We start from the raw sequence: 16,639 nt of genomic DNA, 5'->3' as shown, positions 1-16,639 counted from the left end.
TCCAATTAACTAAAAACTCCTGCAACATTTCACAACAAAACTGAAGTCACCAGGAACAAAAGAACTAGTGGAAATTGGTATTCGAGAAAAACACATGTTTGAATCTGGTGAGGAGTCCACTCTACCTATGAACCTATATTTTTCAAGCAACATAAAATGCATTATATAAATTACATTGAAGACGGATGACTAATTTAAAGAACGAGAGTCTTCCCTCTGGAGGGAAATTTTCTATCAAGAAGAGCAAGTAATCCGACCCAAGCACTAGTAGATGCTGATAATCAGCAACTAAAGTAAGTCATAATATCCGAATGATCTGGGGCAACGTTCATGCGCAATGTGACTCAATTTTATAACAGTTTCATAAAATATAAAATAATAATTATAAAAATAATAGGTAATAAAGGCAATTAAGTTATAAAGTAAATTAAAAAGAAGATAACCACCAATTTACTAAATAAAATAATGCACAGTAAAATTTGTGACTTACCTCTTTTACTAAAACTTTTTTGTAATGATTTTGACTACTTTTATTTAGTAAACGTACCAAAATATATTCTGAATTTTCAAAAATATATTTAATTTTAGGTGGGTACCTATTTCATTTTTCTAATAGAAGTTTTAACTTACTTTGCTTTGTACTGCAATAGACAAAAGACCTCATTATTATGTTATGACAGGGACTGTTGGACGTGCAATACTTAACTTCTATCAATGACCACTAAATGAATGGTACTTTTCATTGAAATAGAATAGTTCTCAGTTTTTCTAGCTTTTCTCTTCAAGAACCCCTGGACAAAATGAGACCGATCAAAAACCTTTGGAAATGTCTTGTCAAGAAAATACAATCACCTTAATTTGTTTTTTTTTTTTTTTAGATATTGGCTCGGTAGGAAATGACAGGCTCGACACCCTGTGTCAAGGCGCAACATTTCCCCTTCGAGATCCACTCTTCAGTGCGACTTCAGAAAGAGCTATGGTAGCAAAAGGTGGCCAACGAAACTACTTTTAGGGGTATTACCCAGAATTAAGGCCACCGAAGCCATTCCTTCCATAACAGAAGATATCTGAAGACTTTTATTTAAGAAGAGAGAGAAAAAAAAGTGCCAAGAACGCGATTTCCCCGCCAGATTTAAGAATCTGTTAGATAAGTCTAACACATCTAAATGACGGCGGTGCTATCATACAAGAATTGCGTTACTTCTTACTAGATATTGGGATGAGAACGATAGAGAGATTTTGAGATTTCTTAAATATCTTAATTTGGATGGAGTGCGTAGAGTGGGCGGGGCACAGCACTTCTATTCTGTACCCTTCCCCCAAAATAATAGTAGACCAAAGAAAGCTAACGAATCAAAGAAGAAAAAAATATGAGTTAAAAAAAAAGGCTGAATACTTCTTTGAATAGATGAGTCCAGAAGTTGGATTGTAATTCTTTCTCAGGTACTTTATTCCAACTACCTATATTTATTTATATATTTGTTCTTATGGATCAGCATCTAAAAATTTTTCTTTCAAATCATTGTGATCAAATATCAAATCATAGAAATATTAAAATAAACAAAAGCAATTCTTAAATTCTTACGTGTTGTTTGTCCGGCTGGAGATCTTGTATAGGCAGCCTGGTACTTTGATCCCAGGCGGTGTCTGGATGCGCTGCCCCAAGATCTTGGCCGACGGCCGCTGCAGCAGCTGCAGCTGCGGCTGCTGCCGCTACAGCGTAGTGTTGAGGCATTACTGCTGGCAAGGAATGCATCACCGACATGCCTCCACCAACATTTCCTCCATTGTACTGGCCGTCCAAACCGCTCTGTACAAAAAAAATCTGTTGTAAAAATACATCTTACATCTTACTTTTAATGAAAATAACTATCATTAAAAAGTACCTGGTACGGTGTATCCATAATATGCTGCATATCTTCAGGAATTGGTATCCTGGAATAAGGAACTGGATTGGGCGTTTGTCTGAATAGGTGATGTCTGTCAAGGGTTTGAGGCCCACCAGGCCAATTCATCTTCGGTTCCATCATCCACGTATGGTTCATATCTAGTTCTTGACTAGTACTACTCAGCGTATTATAGTTCTTCCAAGCTCGCTCTGTGCCAATCGGTCGAGGTGGTATCTGTAACGATAACAAAATTTACAGAAATGTTTATTTTTTAAATAGTTTTATATTTCATTTTAATAAGGAAATCAAACTGTTAATCGCTCACAGAAATTGAATAAGTCTGTTACCAAATTACACATCGTACATGCACGACGACTGTGTGATTTCTGCCCATCGCAACAGATCACGCTTTAGGCGTCGGAGCCTAAGATTTATACTTGTAGATACACATATTTTTTAGCACAATCTAAATACGCATATAAGCAGATTATCTTGAAGCAAATTTCATTATTTTGCAATAAATATTAAATGTTTTCTGTATTTCTTACTTTTCTATCGTCGGCTGGCTGTTGTTGTTGCTGTGGAGATGAGGGAGAAACATTATTTGATGAGGATCCATTTTCCAACGGTCCTAAAAGATCAGCCTGTCCAATGGCAAGTGTGGCCAGATGTGTTATATCTCCAGTTGGTGCATATCCAAGGAAAGGCCATCTTGTTTGACCGTTAGGTCTTGATACGGTTTTGAAGGAAATAACATTGTTATTGGTGGGCATTAAAGGTGGTGGAGGTGCGGACGGAGGTTGTTGTTGTTGCAGATAACAAGCTGCAACAGCTGCCGCTGAACTTGGTTTCAAACTGGTGGAGAAATCTGGAGCTCTAGGATTTAGACGGGACATAGCAGCCACCGATGTAGGATGAAATGATGGCACAGGTGTGTGATCCAATTCGGCGGCTGCCTGCTGCCCATACGCAGACGGAGGTGGTGGTGGAGGTCTGAAACTTGAAAGGCTCTCTGAATGAGGCGGGAAGTAATTTGAGCCGGCTGATACAGCATTACTTGAAGTAGAAGGTGTGTTTCCTTTTGAAACTGGCGAGCATACAGAATTTCCTCGGTAGCCAGGAGCTTTCGAAGCGTCCACCTGAAAATCAACAATAAAATAAATATAATTTGTAAACTTGGGATATGGTCACTTGCAACAATAAAATGTAACATGAAGTATGTAGGCAATAATTTCATAAGAGATGGCGTAAAATCCCAAAATTTGACGTAATGTTACACCAAATTCGAATTAAAACTGCATTTCAACTCAAAATGGAAACCTCGCACAAAAACTTCAAATCTACAAAATAATGCTGATAGATTACTTGAAAAAGATTGTTTGAAACTCTCATATAAACTGAATAGACTGAAATCTAATTTTTTGGTCCCAAGAGACCATTAAAGCGACCTTATTAAAAGTATAAAATAAAAAGTAGTGTACCAGTTACGCAGCGCTGAAACATCTGTTGGAACATATTTCAGTTTTGAATGAGTTATCAATAACTACGGCCTACACCAATGCAGTATTGCTATTGGACTAGATTCGAAGGGGGTTGCCTAGAAAAGCAACACCAACACGATTCAGAGCCTATTGTAGTATCTAATAACATCTCTTATTCATTTTAAGAGCAATCAACATTAGATTTTGAATCCAGGGATCTGCTATTATCTATATCGAACGATATAGCCTCCTATCATCCATTAGAGTTGTTCTACGTAATTAGTCTAATCTAGTTATCAATAGTTATATATAAATAGCGTCAGAACTAATTAAATAATATAATTAATTAAGTATTTATTGTTTTTTGGTGACTCGATTCATTAATTCAGAAGAAAGAAAGAATAATGCCAATTTCAGTATAATATTATAATTAATGAGCAGACAGGACAAAAGGCACACCAACCTTACAATAATAATGTAAAAAAAATATAATTGTCAATAGATACGCCCTGAAGATGACCTAATTTCCAGGTCGAAAGCTTGGCAAAAAAAAAAAAAATAATCGACAGAAATTGGTATTATTCTTTCTTCCTTTTACAATTAATGAAAGAATGTTTTCTACATACCTGAGGAGGTGAAGGATCGAGATATTTGTTAGAGACAGGCGGCATAACCACAGATGAGTTTGGAGCTCCATTTGCCGCTACACTGGCAAAATTCATGCCCTTTTGCGAATCATTCTCCCGTCCCCACATAGACTGTTGTGCTACTTTGGTAAAAGTATCATTGAACAGAGAATATTCAAGCGCCGTGGACACTGGTGTTGCAGCTGGTGAAACAGATATTGATTGTGATGTAGTTGTAGAAGAAATTGGCGGTGGGGGAGACGGAGAAGACGGAGCACCGGTACATTTGATTGAAGAAGTAGTTACAGCAGGCGGTGTATTGGCAGACGTCGGCCTTGAAGGACTACTGTTTGCGGGTGTGGACATTGAACTAACACCACTAGACAGTGCTGAAGATGTTAGCGTTGCAGTGTTGTTGCTGATCACTGATGAATTAAGTGTGGCTGTTATAGACTGTTGCTGTTGCTGCTGTTGAAGTTGTTGCAGTGGCGAAGCGCACAAAGATACCGTCGGCTGACTGGGGCACATATTTGATTCTGATGTCAACTTAGCAGCAAACGTCTGAGTTGTCGCACCAGGTTTATTACCACCATTGTTTCGGCTAGATGTCATTATTGCACTTGTATAGGACATTGTTGTCTTAGTACTGGTGGAAGCAACCGCTGCAGCAGCTTGTCGTTTAGCAGCTATTAACAGAAAATGTAAACATGTTACAGAAGTAGCAAAAATATAAATGACAAATTTGGAAAGACTACTATCTCTTAATAATTAGTCTTCTATGTAAAAGATGTTAATGATGGGAACATTCTTGAGCAGATGAGTAGTGATAGTCAACAGATTCCAGTCTGCTTTTCACGCATAGACTTCTATTTAAAAGCAGAACACCTATAAAGTTAAAGTTTAGATTGTGGCTAACAGACTTCCAGAATGACATCCTTCTACGCCACGTGGACAATCATTAAGGGAGAATGAGATTTCGTGAATAAAAGGGTATATCCTTTTAGGGTTAGTGTTCTGTAACCAGTGTTGCACGGTTCACTGGTGAGACATTGCTTAGTTGAAGACAGATTTCTTGGCCGCATTTTTTTTAAAGAAAATTTAACACACGAAAAGAAAAACAATCATTGCCAAGGAGTGGAAGTAGCATAATAATAACATGAGTTTCATTCTTAGAAGTTAAATAGAATCCCACGATAGAAAATAACGATGATAACGCAAAAATGTGTCCCTCACAATATGGAAATGCACATACTGAAATATACCAACTTTGTTGTGTGTCAGACGAAATCAAGAATAGAATTTGGTGTGGTGGAGTGGAAAAGGTTGTGGAACACTGAATTGAAGGAAACTTACCGAATCCATTCCTTTTTTTATTTTCATTTTCATCCGTTTTTATTTTACTTTTCATGTCAAGGTTCAAATAGGATATCCTTTTCTGAAATTTGAAAACGTGATCAACTCGAATTCACATAGCTTTCCTCTCAATTTTAGAAATTTCTCTGACTAAAACTATTATACTATGTTACCTATATTAGATTTAATGCTTTATGTAATAAATATTAAATAATCAAACTACAATATCAACGCTATTTTTATTGAACTAAATAAAAGGAAAAGACGACTAAAAAAAGGAATAAAATTATTTACGCTCGATAGTTTGATAGTTTAGGACTAGGAGATAGTTTGGAAAAACTAAGGGATAGGCGGAAAAGGTCGATAAACACTTCAGTGAGATGTGTAGTGATTCCAAATGTGTCTTTTAAAAGGTAAGCTTCCTACGTTATGTAATAAACCAGATAATCTTAAAAATAAGAATTAAGTTGGCAATGCTGCAGAAAGTATACGGTTTGTGAATAAAGAAACACACTGAATCTCAGGAAACGATGGAGATGAATGTCCTACGCGTAAATATACCGACTGCTTGTCTAGACCCTGAAAAGATATTTTTTGAAATGATGGCCAGGTCAGAACGTGATCGAAAGTAAAGGGAAGTACAATAAAGATTTACAACAGATACTCATTTTTCAGTCGAACATTGGTTTCAGGTATGGTGAGGAGAAAAGTATTTTTATTTTCCTAAGAAATAAAGACGCCTCTTAATTTTGGTATCTACAATCTACCCAAGTGGACATCTTTGAATGCATATTTTAACAAAATAATTATGAAATACGACTTTGAAATACGTACCAACAGCCACCAATCTAGGAGCGGTGACTCTTGTTGTTGTTATTGGATTTGATGAGTTTCTTGTAACACTGAACACCATTGAACTGGAGTTTACTGCTAAAATAAAAATAATGAAATAATTATTTTTCAATTAATAAGTTCATTAAAAAACAACATTCTGACAATTCCAAAACGCTGAATTTTATTGCAATATTTTGCTGTTCCTAAAGAAAATAATACTTATTTTTAATTTTTGTGTCGAATTAGCCAACTTTTCGTCAAACTTGAACCCTCTACAAGTTAAATTAAGGTGTACGGAAGTACCAATTATTGCAGAAAAGTTCTGATTTTCAACTAATAGTTCCGACTTTATAAACCTGACTCGACTGTTCCGAATTTTAAAATTGACCCGATAGTTCCGATTGAGCTTTAATAGTGCAAAACTTAAACATCCTTACTAAAAAATCCGACATCTTTTCTACCTTATATACCTTTTTTATGATAATGTTCCAGTATTAATGACAGAAGTTAAGCTTTTTTAAATTAAGATCCTCCGCCAAACCAAATTGTTCAGAAATTAATTACTTTCATATAGACTCTAAAATTTCACTTTTCATTGGGGCTTACAGCTGAGTGGCTTCAAGTTATAGCTAATTCTAGCGAAAATTTCTAAAGGTAAGCGAATTATAAGAAACCCTGTTTGAATTTAAAGGAGAAAAGCCAATCTTTTTTGCATAAAATTAAGCATGGATAAAACTGACTTGTTAAGAAGTGATAAATCCATCAAACACAGAATTGTTAAAGCTCATTACTATTAGACGCCATCGTTCCCCCAATCCGATAGAGCTAGTTAATTCCAATTATTACAGAATCCAATAATATCCTAACAGTCCAAAAAAATAAAATAAAAAATAACACACAAGGAACACAACCAATGAAACAAATTCTTTATAAATTTATGTGAACTAATTGGGGGAGGGGGGGGGGGAAATCGAGTTAAGCAATATACGTACCACCTGATGAAGCTGCTGCTGCTTTGGTTGATGCAGAGGAAGCGGAAGTCGAATGGTTCGACTGAGACTTGTTTCCTGGTTTTGATTTTGCAGTATTCTAAACAAATAAAGAGGATGCACTTCATTATAGTTTTTTTAGTCAAAAAACTGTTGAAAACAAAAATATATGAGGTTGAAAGAAATGACAAGATGAAAAAAGCCTCTTATTATTTAAAGCGACCACATGTGTGTATAATAACCATACCTAGCAACCTATCAAACTCTCCCCTCATGCAGATTATTTGGCAACAAATCATTTTGTTTTTAATAAATTATCAACTTACAACTGATTTTTCCCAAACGGCGGCTGCTGATTTTGCTGATTTAGGTAAGATTTGTAGAATATCAACATCGGGATCCTTGATAAGTGCAGCAATTAGAGAGTTCGCTTGTTTTGTTGCTTCCAGTGAACCTCTACGCAAATAAATTAAAAATTAATTCAAGTTTTTATTATTATTCTTTATTTGCGAGAATTAGAAATGAGCAAATTTGTTTGCAAAAAAAAAAGGAATGTCCAGATTTCTGATAGCAGAGAATCCTACGGCACCGCATTGTGTCTGTTGTGGCGCCCCACTATTTATGGCACTTCTTCTAGTCGTATTTGTTTGGTTTGGGTCGAGGATTCTGGCGAGATTTAGTGACGTCGAGTTTTTCTTTTTTGAAGAGCTCAACTTTTTAGCACATGTAAATTCTCATTCACACAATCCTCGAACAATACTTTCATCAGACAAACAAGTAGATATCTATTGTTATTAAGTTTTGGGGTACCTAAGATATATCTTTAAAAACATTGCAACAAATATCTTTTTAACTGCAATTCCTCTAAATAGGCCAACATAAATCCCAGAAATCCTTTAATAAAAAAGTATGTATTATGAGAAAATACAAATTCTAAGGGTTAATACATTTGGAGTACTTGAACAACATGAAACTTTCAATATACTCAACAAGATATTTACTTGAGAGTGATGATTCTCTCTCCTTGACCTTTGCTTTGCTTTTCCACTTCAATGTGAGCCCCAGTTGCTGATCTGATGGCATTAATGTTACTACCTCCTCTTCCAATTACCCTACTTATAGCGTTTAAGGGTACGGAAACTTTCTTAGATCTGAACGGTGAATTGAGGTATCTGAAACAAATGATTCAACAATACATTCTTTACATTTTGTTAAATGAGTGACGTAATTTTGTAAAACTTGTTATCTGCCAAAAAAGAATTTGATTTATTATTGATCATTACACTTGCAAACAAAAGAAAGTTACCCAGAGAACAAGTTCTCAATTGATAAAAAAAAAGTAAAAATATATAAATATAAAAAAATAAAATTCAAATATAGGGTTAAAACTTTCTTCAATAAATGACATTTCATTAAAATAATTAGATCTAAGTTATGTGTAATCTCACAGTAGCTATCATTATTATTTTTACTCACTATTATTCAGATTGTTTCTTAGTAATTTTGTTTTTCGTCTTCATAACTAGGTGGTCAATTAAAATTTACTCAAGTGTAATTCCAGTCTTTATTATTATATATTCTTTATCTGAGCAAAGACCCAAGCTATTAAATTTTCTGTAAACTGCCTTTTTAAAGAGCTTTTTTTTTCTTTTTGTAAATTTAAATGTTTGTAACCAAACCCTTGCAGTAGGACATTATCCTTTATAAACAATAAATAAATAAAAATAGGTAAAAATAAAAAAACTATTGAAGTTATTACGCTGGTACTTTTCCAAGGCAGTCGTACAATTCTACGAGGGGTAGACATTTTGTTTTTAGTCACTTTAGGCTGTTGTGCTACACAGTAAAAAATTAAAGGAAAATCAAAACACAAACTTAAAACTTACTTTCTCACAACTTCCTTCCACCCTTCATCTCTTTTCCCAGCTTGTTTAGGACTAGTAGAATTTCCACTTTTAGCATTCGATATAACTTCCTCGTAAGCATTCCTTTAAAAAAGAAAAGAAAATTACCAACGCAAACATTAAATCAACTATAATCTCGTAACATGAAAATGTTACACAATCGTATATTTTTTTAATAAAATTTCACCACAAATAACACTAAAATTATATTTACATGTAAGATGCTGAAGATTTTTTGCTCTTTGCTGGATGATAAAGGTCATTTCCGGTAGCTTCGAAATCTTCTCTGTCAGCAGGATGTCTAGTCGGTTCGAAAACCATAGCTTGTTGGAGAGGCTGCTGTTGTTGTTGCGATTTCGCAATTTGAGATTTTGCTTGTTGCTGTCGCCCACCACCGGATGATTTCATTTCATTCTTTTCATTGGATTGTTTTTCAACAACGGATTTATTAATATTGTTGTTATTACCGCTTTTATTAACATTGTTCGTGTTTAATGAACCGCTCCTTCTCTCCTGAAATAAATATTTTTTTTTTTTAGTAAATAAATATTTGGAGCATTCTAAAGGAAGTTGGCTTTGACGCAGTTTTGTATCCATCTATTCAGAACCTACCTCTAGTTTACTTGTCGATGGTGTTATGGTAATATGAGACGGAGGTGTAATTATCTGCGCTGACTGAGGCGGCGATTGTTGCGGTTTCTTTTTCTTTTTCTCTTTTCTTCTGCCAGCACCTTTTACTTCGTTACTACTACAACTACCTTGACTGTTCGCGTCGATTCCACTGTCGCCTTCTTCTCCTTCACCTCCGCCACCACCTCTTCCGGGCGATTCGCTGCCACCAACAGGCTCCACATTGCCATTTGTTATTTTTGTCTTTGTTTCTGCAAGAGTAATTTTACAAAATTAATTATTTTTAAACGTAAATATTATGGATTACATTCTTCTAGGAGACAGAATCATTAGTTTGATATGGTGAATTTTGATTTACATTATTTCTAAGATTCAAATTTTCTTATGGTTGATGGATCAGAATTAGTAAAAATACAGCGCCTTACGTGTAAGATCTTCCCAAATGCTATCCCAAAATAATCTGAAAAAGTGTCCTTCAAATTAAAGAAAAATAGGATTCTTGGAAGGGTAAATCCTCCTCTAAACACCTGGTAAAACTATCTGATTTGGGGCGTTGAAAGAGCGGGAAGAGGATCAATGTTTCCTGGAACAACTAAATCCACCCTTTTCCGGCGATTAGAGATTCTGAGAATGGCTGCCCCACAACATACGACCAAAAAACGTACATAACGGGCAAATTCCCTCTCAAAAGTCTTGTTTAAATAGTTGAATTTCAAATCTTTGTATTCTGTATTTTTATACTACTTTTATATTCTCGCTATTAATCTTACCAAATATTATGATTGAATTAAAGTAAATTTTCACCTTTTATTTCTGGTTTCTCCTCTTCGTCCTCGTGATCTTCCTCCTCTTCATCTTCCACGGCGTACCTTTCATTCTTTTGGTTTTCCTCTTGTAATTTACGTTTTTCTTCCTTTTTCTCAAGTTTCTTCTTTTTCTTTCTCTCCCTTCTTCTAGCGGCTGCTGCACGTTTACTTTCTTCTCTTTCTTTCTCCATATATAATTCTTCCAGGAGTATGGTTGCATTTTTATTGGCTTTCGCTGCCTGCTGATCTTTGGCGGCTCTTATTATTTTTGTGCATTCTTGACATTTCTCTAATAATTCCTAAAAGAGAAATAATAAGAAAAATAAAGTTTATTAAACCACAAATTTGTTCAATGTTTGTGTATATTTCGGTACGCCTAAATAATGAAATGCACAAATCACTTACCTTGTCGTTGACTGTAGAAATATACCTAGTCATTTCTTGATCACTAGGGAACTGCATTACATGGTTAACCATCCATTTAACTACTTTAACGTGCCCTTTTCTAAAAGCGGCCATCAAACATGAAACCTGCAAGAAATTTTAATTTAAACAAATAAATTATAATAAGCCATTTTATACACTACCAAAAAATCCCTAATTTCAAACCTTACCGATATTTTATTCTACATAACATATTGATAACCTACCTTTCGATTATCCTGCGAATCAATATCAGCTCCCGCATTATACAGAAGTTCCACTACAGCAAGGTGGCCTCCGTTAGCAGCTAGCCACAATGGAGAGTTTCCCTTCTTATTTTTCACTTCCACTTGGGCCGATCTATACAACAAATTATTTTTTAAAATAAAATTATATATATTCTTCTTGACAGTTAAATAAGTTCAGCCAAAAATATAAGTATAAGATAGTTTTTACAGTAACTTTTAAATTTAAAGTGAACCTGAATTATTATTTATCATTTATTGAAATAAATTCTTTTAGATTTTTCTGAAATATGCAATGTGCTTTAGAAAAGAACTAGAGAATTGCCCTGCCTACACGACTATTCTGAAAATGATTCGTGACGTGCTTAGTCAAATGAAGACGCTGAAAAAAGGAAGAGAGGTATGTTTGGAGAATTTTGATCGAGTGAGACTAAGTTCTGATTAATTAATAGTAACAATGGAAGGGTTGAGACAGCTGGCTCTTAAGAGTGGATCGTGGAAGGAAGAATTCCCAAAAAGCTATAACCAGGATGTCACGAAGTCCTCGCATTGCCCAGCTGGATGATGAATAGCATGACTTTCAGAAGCTGGTAATGAACTTTAGTGTAGTCTCGTGAACAATGCTGGGTTAAGAATCTTCTAGCATTCAATCATCTTTCTTCGGCACTCGAATGGGTAAAGTAAGACATAAAGTAAAAAGTAAGTAAAGTAATAAGAGTTCTTAAGTGTTTTAATCTCTTAAGAAAGAATCATTCTTTTCATTAAACAAATAAATAAATACCATCAGTATAATTGTATTTAAGCATCTCAGACGAAAGAGCTCGTGATTACACAAAGCTCATGAATTATTATTATTATATAAAAAACTAATAAATAAATAAAAAATCAGAAAAGAACAAGTGCCTAAAGATACGAAAAAACGGGCTACTTAGTTGCCCCTGAAATTACGACATCTCCATGAAGCGAGAGAGGGCAATGCTTCATCTGAGAAAGACGCCTAACGAAACAAAGGAATAGTCCGCCGGATAAGGAAAAGAATTTACATATCATAAATCTTGGTCAAAATGTTTGACAGTCTAACATAATAGTTACTAAAACATTAATTGAAAAAGATTTAATCAATTTTCACTTTATACTTTCCTAAATATAAATTTCTTTTTGAATGATTGTTAAGGATCCTCCTAAATTAAATTAATCCTAAATTAATTATTAATCGATGACCCAAGTCTTCACTAACTACTACCAGTACACTTATTCAAAGCGGGCCTACTCCAAGATTAATGTACAATGTAAAGAACGCTAAGAGCTGAAGACAGTCAATATCGAAATCATTGCCTTCTTAAGTCTACAAAATTTTAATAGACAAAAATAAAAGTAATATTGTATAAAGCAATAACAAACCAGCTATTGCCAAAAAAGATGGATGAAAAAAAGTATTAATTGAAAATTCTTTTCATATACCTGTACCTGTTAAGAAGTAGCTCAACAAAGCGGCAGTGGCCCTTGTCTGCTGCGATGGTGAGTGCAGTATCCCTGGATGAGGGAACAGGGGGTGCATTTACATCAGCTCCTTTATCCAATAGGACGCGACCAACTTCAACATAACCCCCACTCGCTGCTTCCATCAGCGGAGTAAGACCAGTCTAACAAATTACACAAGTATTCAAAATGAAAATAAACCATAAAGTGAAAAAAATAAAATAAACTTGAGGGATCGGAAATAAATTTGAAAATAAGATTAACATACCTTGGCGCGATGTTCTACATTGGCCCTACGGTCTAAAAGTAAGCTGACAACCTCATGCCTACCTTGAAAGCAAGCAAGGGTAAGCGCAGTATTTCTGTTTGTTTCTATTTGGGCATTTATATCTGACCCTTGATCGAGTAAAAGCTTCACAGCGGCTAAAACAAAGGAAAAGAGTTATTGAATTTTCTTAAATCAACACCGAAGACCCATACCCATTTTCTACAGTTCTCTACATTTTGAGAATACAAAATAATTTTTAAAGATGCCCACCAGTATGACCGTTCATTGCTGCCAACATTAAAGGTGAGATTCCTAATTTACTGCCAGTTCTGGAGTTTATTTCTGCTCCATGTTTTAAGAGTAGCCTGATAATGTTTACGTAGCCGCCGGATGCGGCCAAACTAAGTGGGGTATAGTCGGAAACATTTCGATGTTCTTTGTTAGCTCCTTTGGCCAAAAGTAGTTCAACTACCTAAAATATATAAATAAAATTCTCAGTTGGTAATTACATTATTAATTTACAATTGCAGTTACAACGCAAAAGAAAGTACATTGCACAAAAATATAAACAGTGGTGTTTAAAAGGTTTAAAATTGGCCTAATGCGCCTAATTTGTTCGCAGCGCCCTTTCGTTTTCTTCCAAATTAGAAAACCAAATTTGTCAAAGTTTTACTTGATCCCAATGAAATCTCCAAAACTGGAGGTTTTGTCCAAATTAGGGTTGTAAACCGTTCGGCAGGTTCTTGCGGCACCGGAAACAAAATGTTTGCAGGCTCTACGACTAGGATGTCGTTCTACATCAGGAGCTTCCACACGGTTGGAAACTGGTGACTGTTCCAGTAATTGAGCATATAATAACAATTTTCCAAAACTTGTTTTAACGGAAAAAAAACTTACCTCTAAGGGAGGGGGATTGGAAAAGTTCAGGAATTTGTTCGCTAATTCGTACTTACAGTCACTCTAGTTTCTTCAATCTATAGCGCTATAACCTCCAAGGAGGTCCTAGCCTCCTTAATGAACCTTCCCTAATTGGTTCGGTCTTACTGAGAACTACCACCTTTAAATTTCTTGGGTAGAAGAAATTTTTGTATCACATATCTTGCAACATTTCAAGCTATGCCAGCCCTGTCTCTAGGCTTTTCTTCAATACCTTTCAAAAATTTTGGGATCTCTTTATTTTGTTTCAATCTGGCTGTAACAAAAATTCAAAAAAGCCATCCCACCAATGTTTATCACATCAATAAACCGGAGCACTTCTGTTTCATCAAGTAAATCAGATTTTTCCCTGCCTTTAGGTCTTCTTCACCAAGCCATACAAGCATTCGTCAGAACACTAGGCGTTGTGTTTTCAATCTGAGGCCTAAGTAAAGAACTGGTCATTTTTTAACCCAAAAATAGCATGATTTTTGGACACGATCGTAAACTTCCCAATTCAAGCAATGAGATAAAGAATTATTAAAAATAATAATAATAATAATAAATCAACTTTACCTCAAATCTACCGCCCGAACAAGCGAGCGAAAGAGGTGTATCTTTTGTTCGTTCAGACTGGGCCTCCATATCTGCTGAATGGTTCATTAGTATTTCGACAACTTTTTCATGCCCAGCAGTAGCCGCCAATATGAGAGGTGTAAATCCTTTTTTGTCACGATGTTCTATTGAAAGAAGAAATAAAAATCAGACACTAAATTACATTATAAATCTAAGAATTACAGCAGAAACTTTTTTTTAAGATCTTGATTTAATTCAACACACGAAAAACCTAATATTATCTACAAATAAAACCTAGATAAAAGTCAGATGAAACTTACCAATATTAGCTCCCCGCGAAAGTAGTAACTCAACTAGTTCTTCATGGCCTCCAGCACACGCAAGAGTAAGGGCCGTATCGTTGTTACTATCTGTAGCAGAATCTACGTCCATACAGAAGGAAAGAGCAGAAGGTGTTCCGTTAGCTGCTTGGCCCTCACAATAGCCTACTGAACATAAATTATGTATTATTAATTGTTAAAAAACAGAGTCAATAAAGCTAAATAAGATGCGCATAATTGGCAAAAAAGAAAAATAAGGAAGCCTTTTAGGAGATTTGATAATCTCCAAGTTTCACATTACGAAAGCACGGTCTTTGATGTTGTTGATACCCCAACATACCCTTTCTCTTGCCCACTTCACACTCCAACAATCTAGTACTGATGGGACAGGATTTTTTTTTGTTTACTCCTGGTTTAACTTTAATCGGTTAATCAGCTACTTTCGTACATTTATGTCTCCATTATCGTGTTAAAGATTTCAGAAACTTGACTGGATGAGAGAAATAATTATTCGTTCAGAATTAAGAAGGGAAAGATATTCACAAACACAATTGAAATCAAAAACAGTTATATAAAAAAAAGAACTCTTTCTTTTTCTATTTAGAAAGATCTGATAATTTACCAGAGAATATGCAAAGGGAAGCAATCGACATCTGGAGATTTGAAGTGAAGATTTGAGAATCTTCCAGAGTGATTCTATGACTGACTATATTACGAGATGCACTGCTGAGAAGATCCTACAGATCAAATACATTTGGACAAATTGAAGCCACACTGTCCACTTTCTCCTTAGGCTCAGTATATACTAAGGTTTTTTTTAAAAAAAAAAAGAAAAAAAAAAAGAACTATTATCTTTTAGACATGATTAATACAATAATTTGTCAATATTTCAGTAGTACAGGCGCCCGGAAGTGGATAGATGTTTTTTTAATCTTACGATTCCAGGACTTGCCTTGAGTTTCTTCTTACTTTTCTTAGTATCTCTCTCATCTTTGAATTTTGAAAATTAACAGAAATAAAAAAATGTTTTAAATAATTAAAAGAGAAATAAGTAAAGCAATAAATAAAATAACAAAGCTAAGCTTTTGTTAGTGTGAGAAAATGCAAAGTAATTCCATCTCTGCGGGAAAATTAGGATAGGAAAAAATTTTGAAAGTTTTTAACAACACATACCATGATTGTCAGGGTGTATGGGTGGTGCTTGTGTAGACTTCTGCTGAAGTTGGTATCTGGCCTTCTTGCCCTTAGCACCGCTGGCTGAGGATGAAGCAGTAATTACGGATTTCTTTGACTGTTGTTCGGGTGGTGGTGCAGGAGATGTCTGCGTACCTGCTTGTACTTGCTCTCGACTGCCCTCAGGTGCCTTCACCCCTGGTTAAAGGTGAAAAGCGGGCGCAAAGCAAGCACACACGCGAAAAAGTTAGTTAAAAACATACACAATAGGACTTTAAACAAAGAAAATAAAGCAATAGAAGAATCCACTATTAGCGTATTAATGAATAAATAAACTCAAGAAAATTAATAACAAATAACGTATAAGTGCCATTTAAAACAAAAATGGGATTCATGCTTTCTATTAAAACAAAATGCAAGAATAAGAAACTAGTTGTGATGTAATTTATAAATAATTTAATTAGAACTGAATAAAGGCTGCAGTTTTTCAGGGATGGCGATATTACGAATAGAATAGAGAAATCGCCGTTCAAAAATTAACTTTTGGGATAAATAAATAGCATAACCAAAACACAAAATAAAATGGTATTTTTGGCCCACAATAATCTTCCTGAAGTTAATACCCTTGTTTAATTTAATTTCTACCAATTCGCGAAGATTAAGGGGACTTGAAGCAGGCAGAGAATATCGAAAGCAATTTCAAGGCCCATTACAATTTAGATTTTTTA

General features: G+C 34.9%; 1 protein-coding gene across 17 annotated transcripts in view; it reads right to left on the bottom strand.

The window, feature by feature from the left end:
• Positions 1 to 16,639, bottom strand: part of mask (multiple ankyrin repeats single KH domain) — a 41,794-nt gene that overhangs the window by 1,278 nt on the left and 23,877 nt on the right. For 6 of the 17 annotated variants that reach the window (XM_074136512.1, XM_074136519.1, XM_074136522.1 and 3 more), the window contains exons 21-41: positions 15,912 to 16,109; positions 14,739 to 14,906; positions 14,419 to 14,582; positions 13,198 to 13,399; positions 12,928 to 13,082; positions 12,642 to 12,823; positions 11,163 to 11,295; positions 10,918 to 11,043; positions 10,511 to 10,811; positions 9,689 to 9,957; positions 9,291 to 9,589; positions 9,059 to 9,160; positions 8,174 to 8,344; positions 7,499 to 7,628; positions 7,176 to 7,272; positions 6,184 to 6,279; positions 3,997 to 4,682; positions 2,438 to 3,028; positions 1,887 to 2,123; positions 1,586 to 1,810; positions 631 to 791 (exon numbers count right to left, since the gene is read on the bottom strand). In XM_074136512.1, coding sequence (XP_073992613.1) covers positions 702 to 791; positions 1,586 to 1,810; positions 1,887 to 2,123; positions 2,438 to 3,028; positions 3,997 to 4,682; positions 6,184 to 6,279; positions 7,176 to 7,272; positions 7,499 to 7,628; positions 8,174 to 8,344; positions 9,059 to 9,160; positions 9,291 to 9,589; positions 9,689 to 9,957; positions 10,511 to 10,811; positions 10,918 to 11,043; positions 11,163 to 11,295; positions 12,642 to 12,823; positions 12,928 to 13,082; positions 13,198 to 13,399; positions 14,419 to 14,582; positions 14,739 to 14,906; positions 15,912 to 16,109 — 4,622 coding nt within the window. In that variant the 3' untranslated portion in view covers positions 631 to 701. Of the gene's footprint in view, positions 1 to 630; positions 792 to 1,396; positions 1,500 to 1,585; positions 1,811 to 1,886; positions 2,124 to 2,437; positions 3,029 to 3,996; positions 4,683 to 6,183; positions 6,280 to 7,175; positions 7,273 to 7,498; positions 7,629 to 8,173; positions 8,345 to 9,058; positions 9,161 to 9,290; positions 9,590 to 9,688; positions 9,958 to 10,510; positions 10,812 to 10,917; positions 11,044 to 11,162; positions 11,296 to 12,641; positions 12,824 to 12,927; positions 13,083 to 13,197; positions 13,400 to 14,418; positions 14,583 to 14,738; positions 14,907 to 15,911; positions 16,110 to 16,639 lie in introns of all 17 variants that reach the window. The other 11 variants (XM_074136513.1, XM_074136520.1, XM_074136528.1 and 8 more) reach the window with 7 other exon arrangements.

Source organism: Rhodnius prolixus, unplaced genomic scaffold, assembly GCF_049639745.1.
Source record: "Rhodnius prolixus isolate KJV_2025 unplaced genomic scaffold, Rpr scaffold_5, whole genome shotgun sequence".
Taxonomy (NCBI): Eukaryota; Metazoa; Arthropoda; class Insecta; order Hemiptera; family Reduviidae; genus Rhodnius; species Rhodnius prolixus.
The sequence above is the reverse complement of the archived record's forward strand: the minus strand, read 5'-3'. Positions and strand labels throughout refer to the sequence as shown.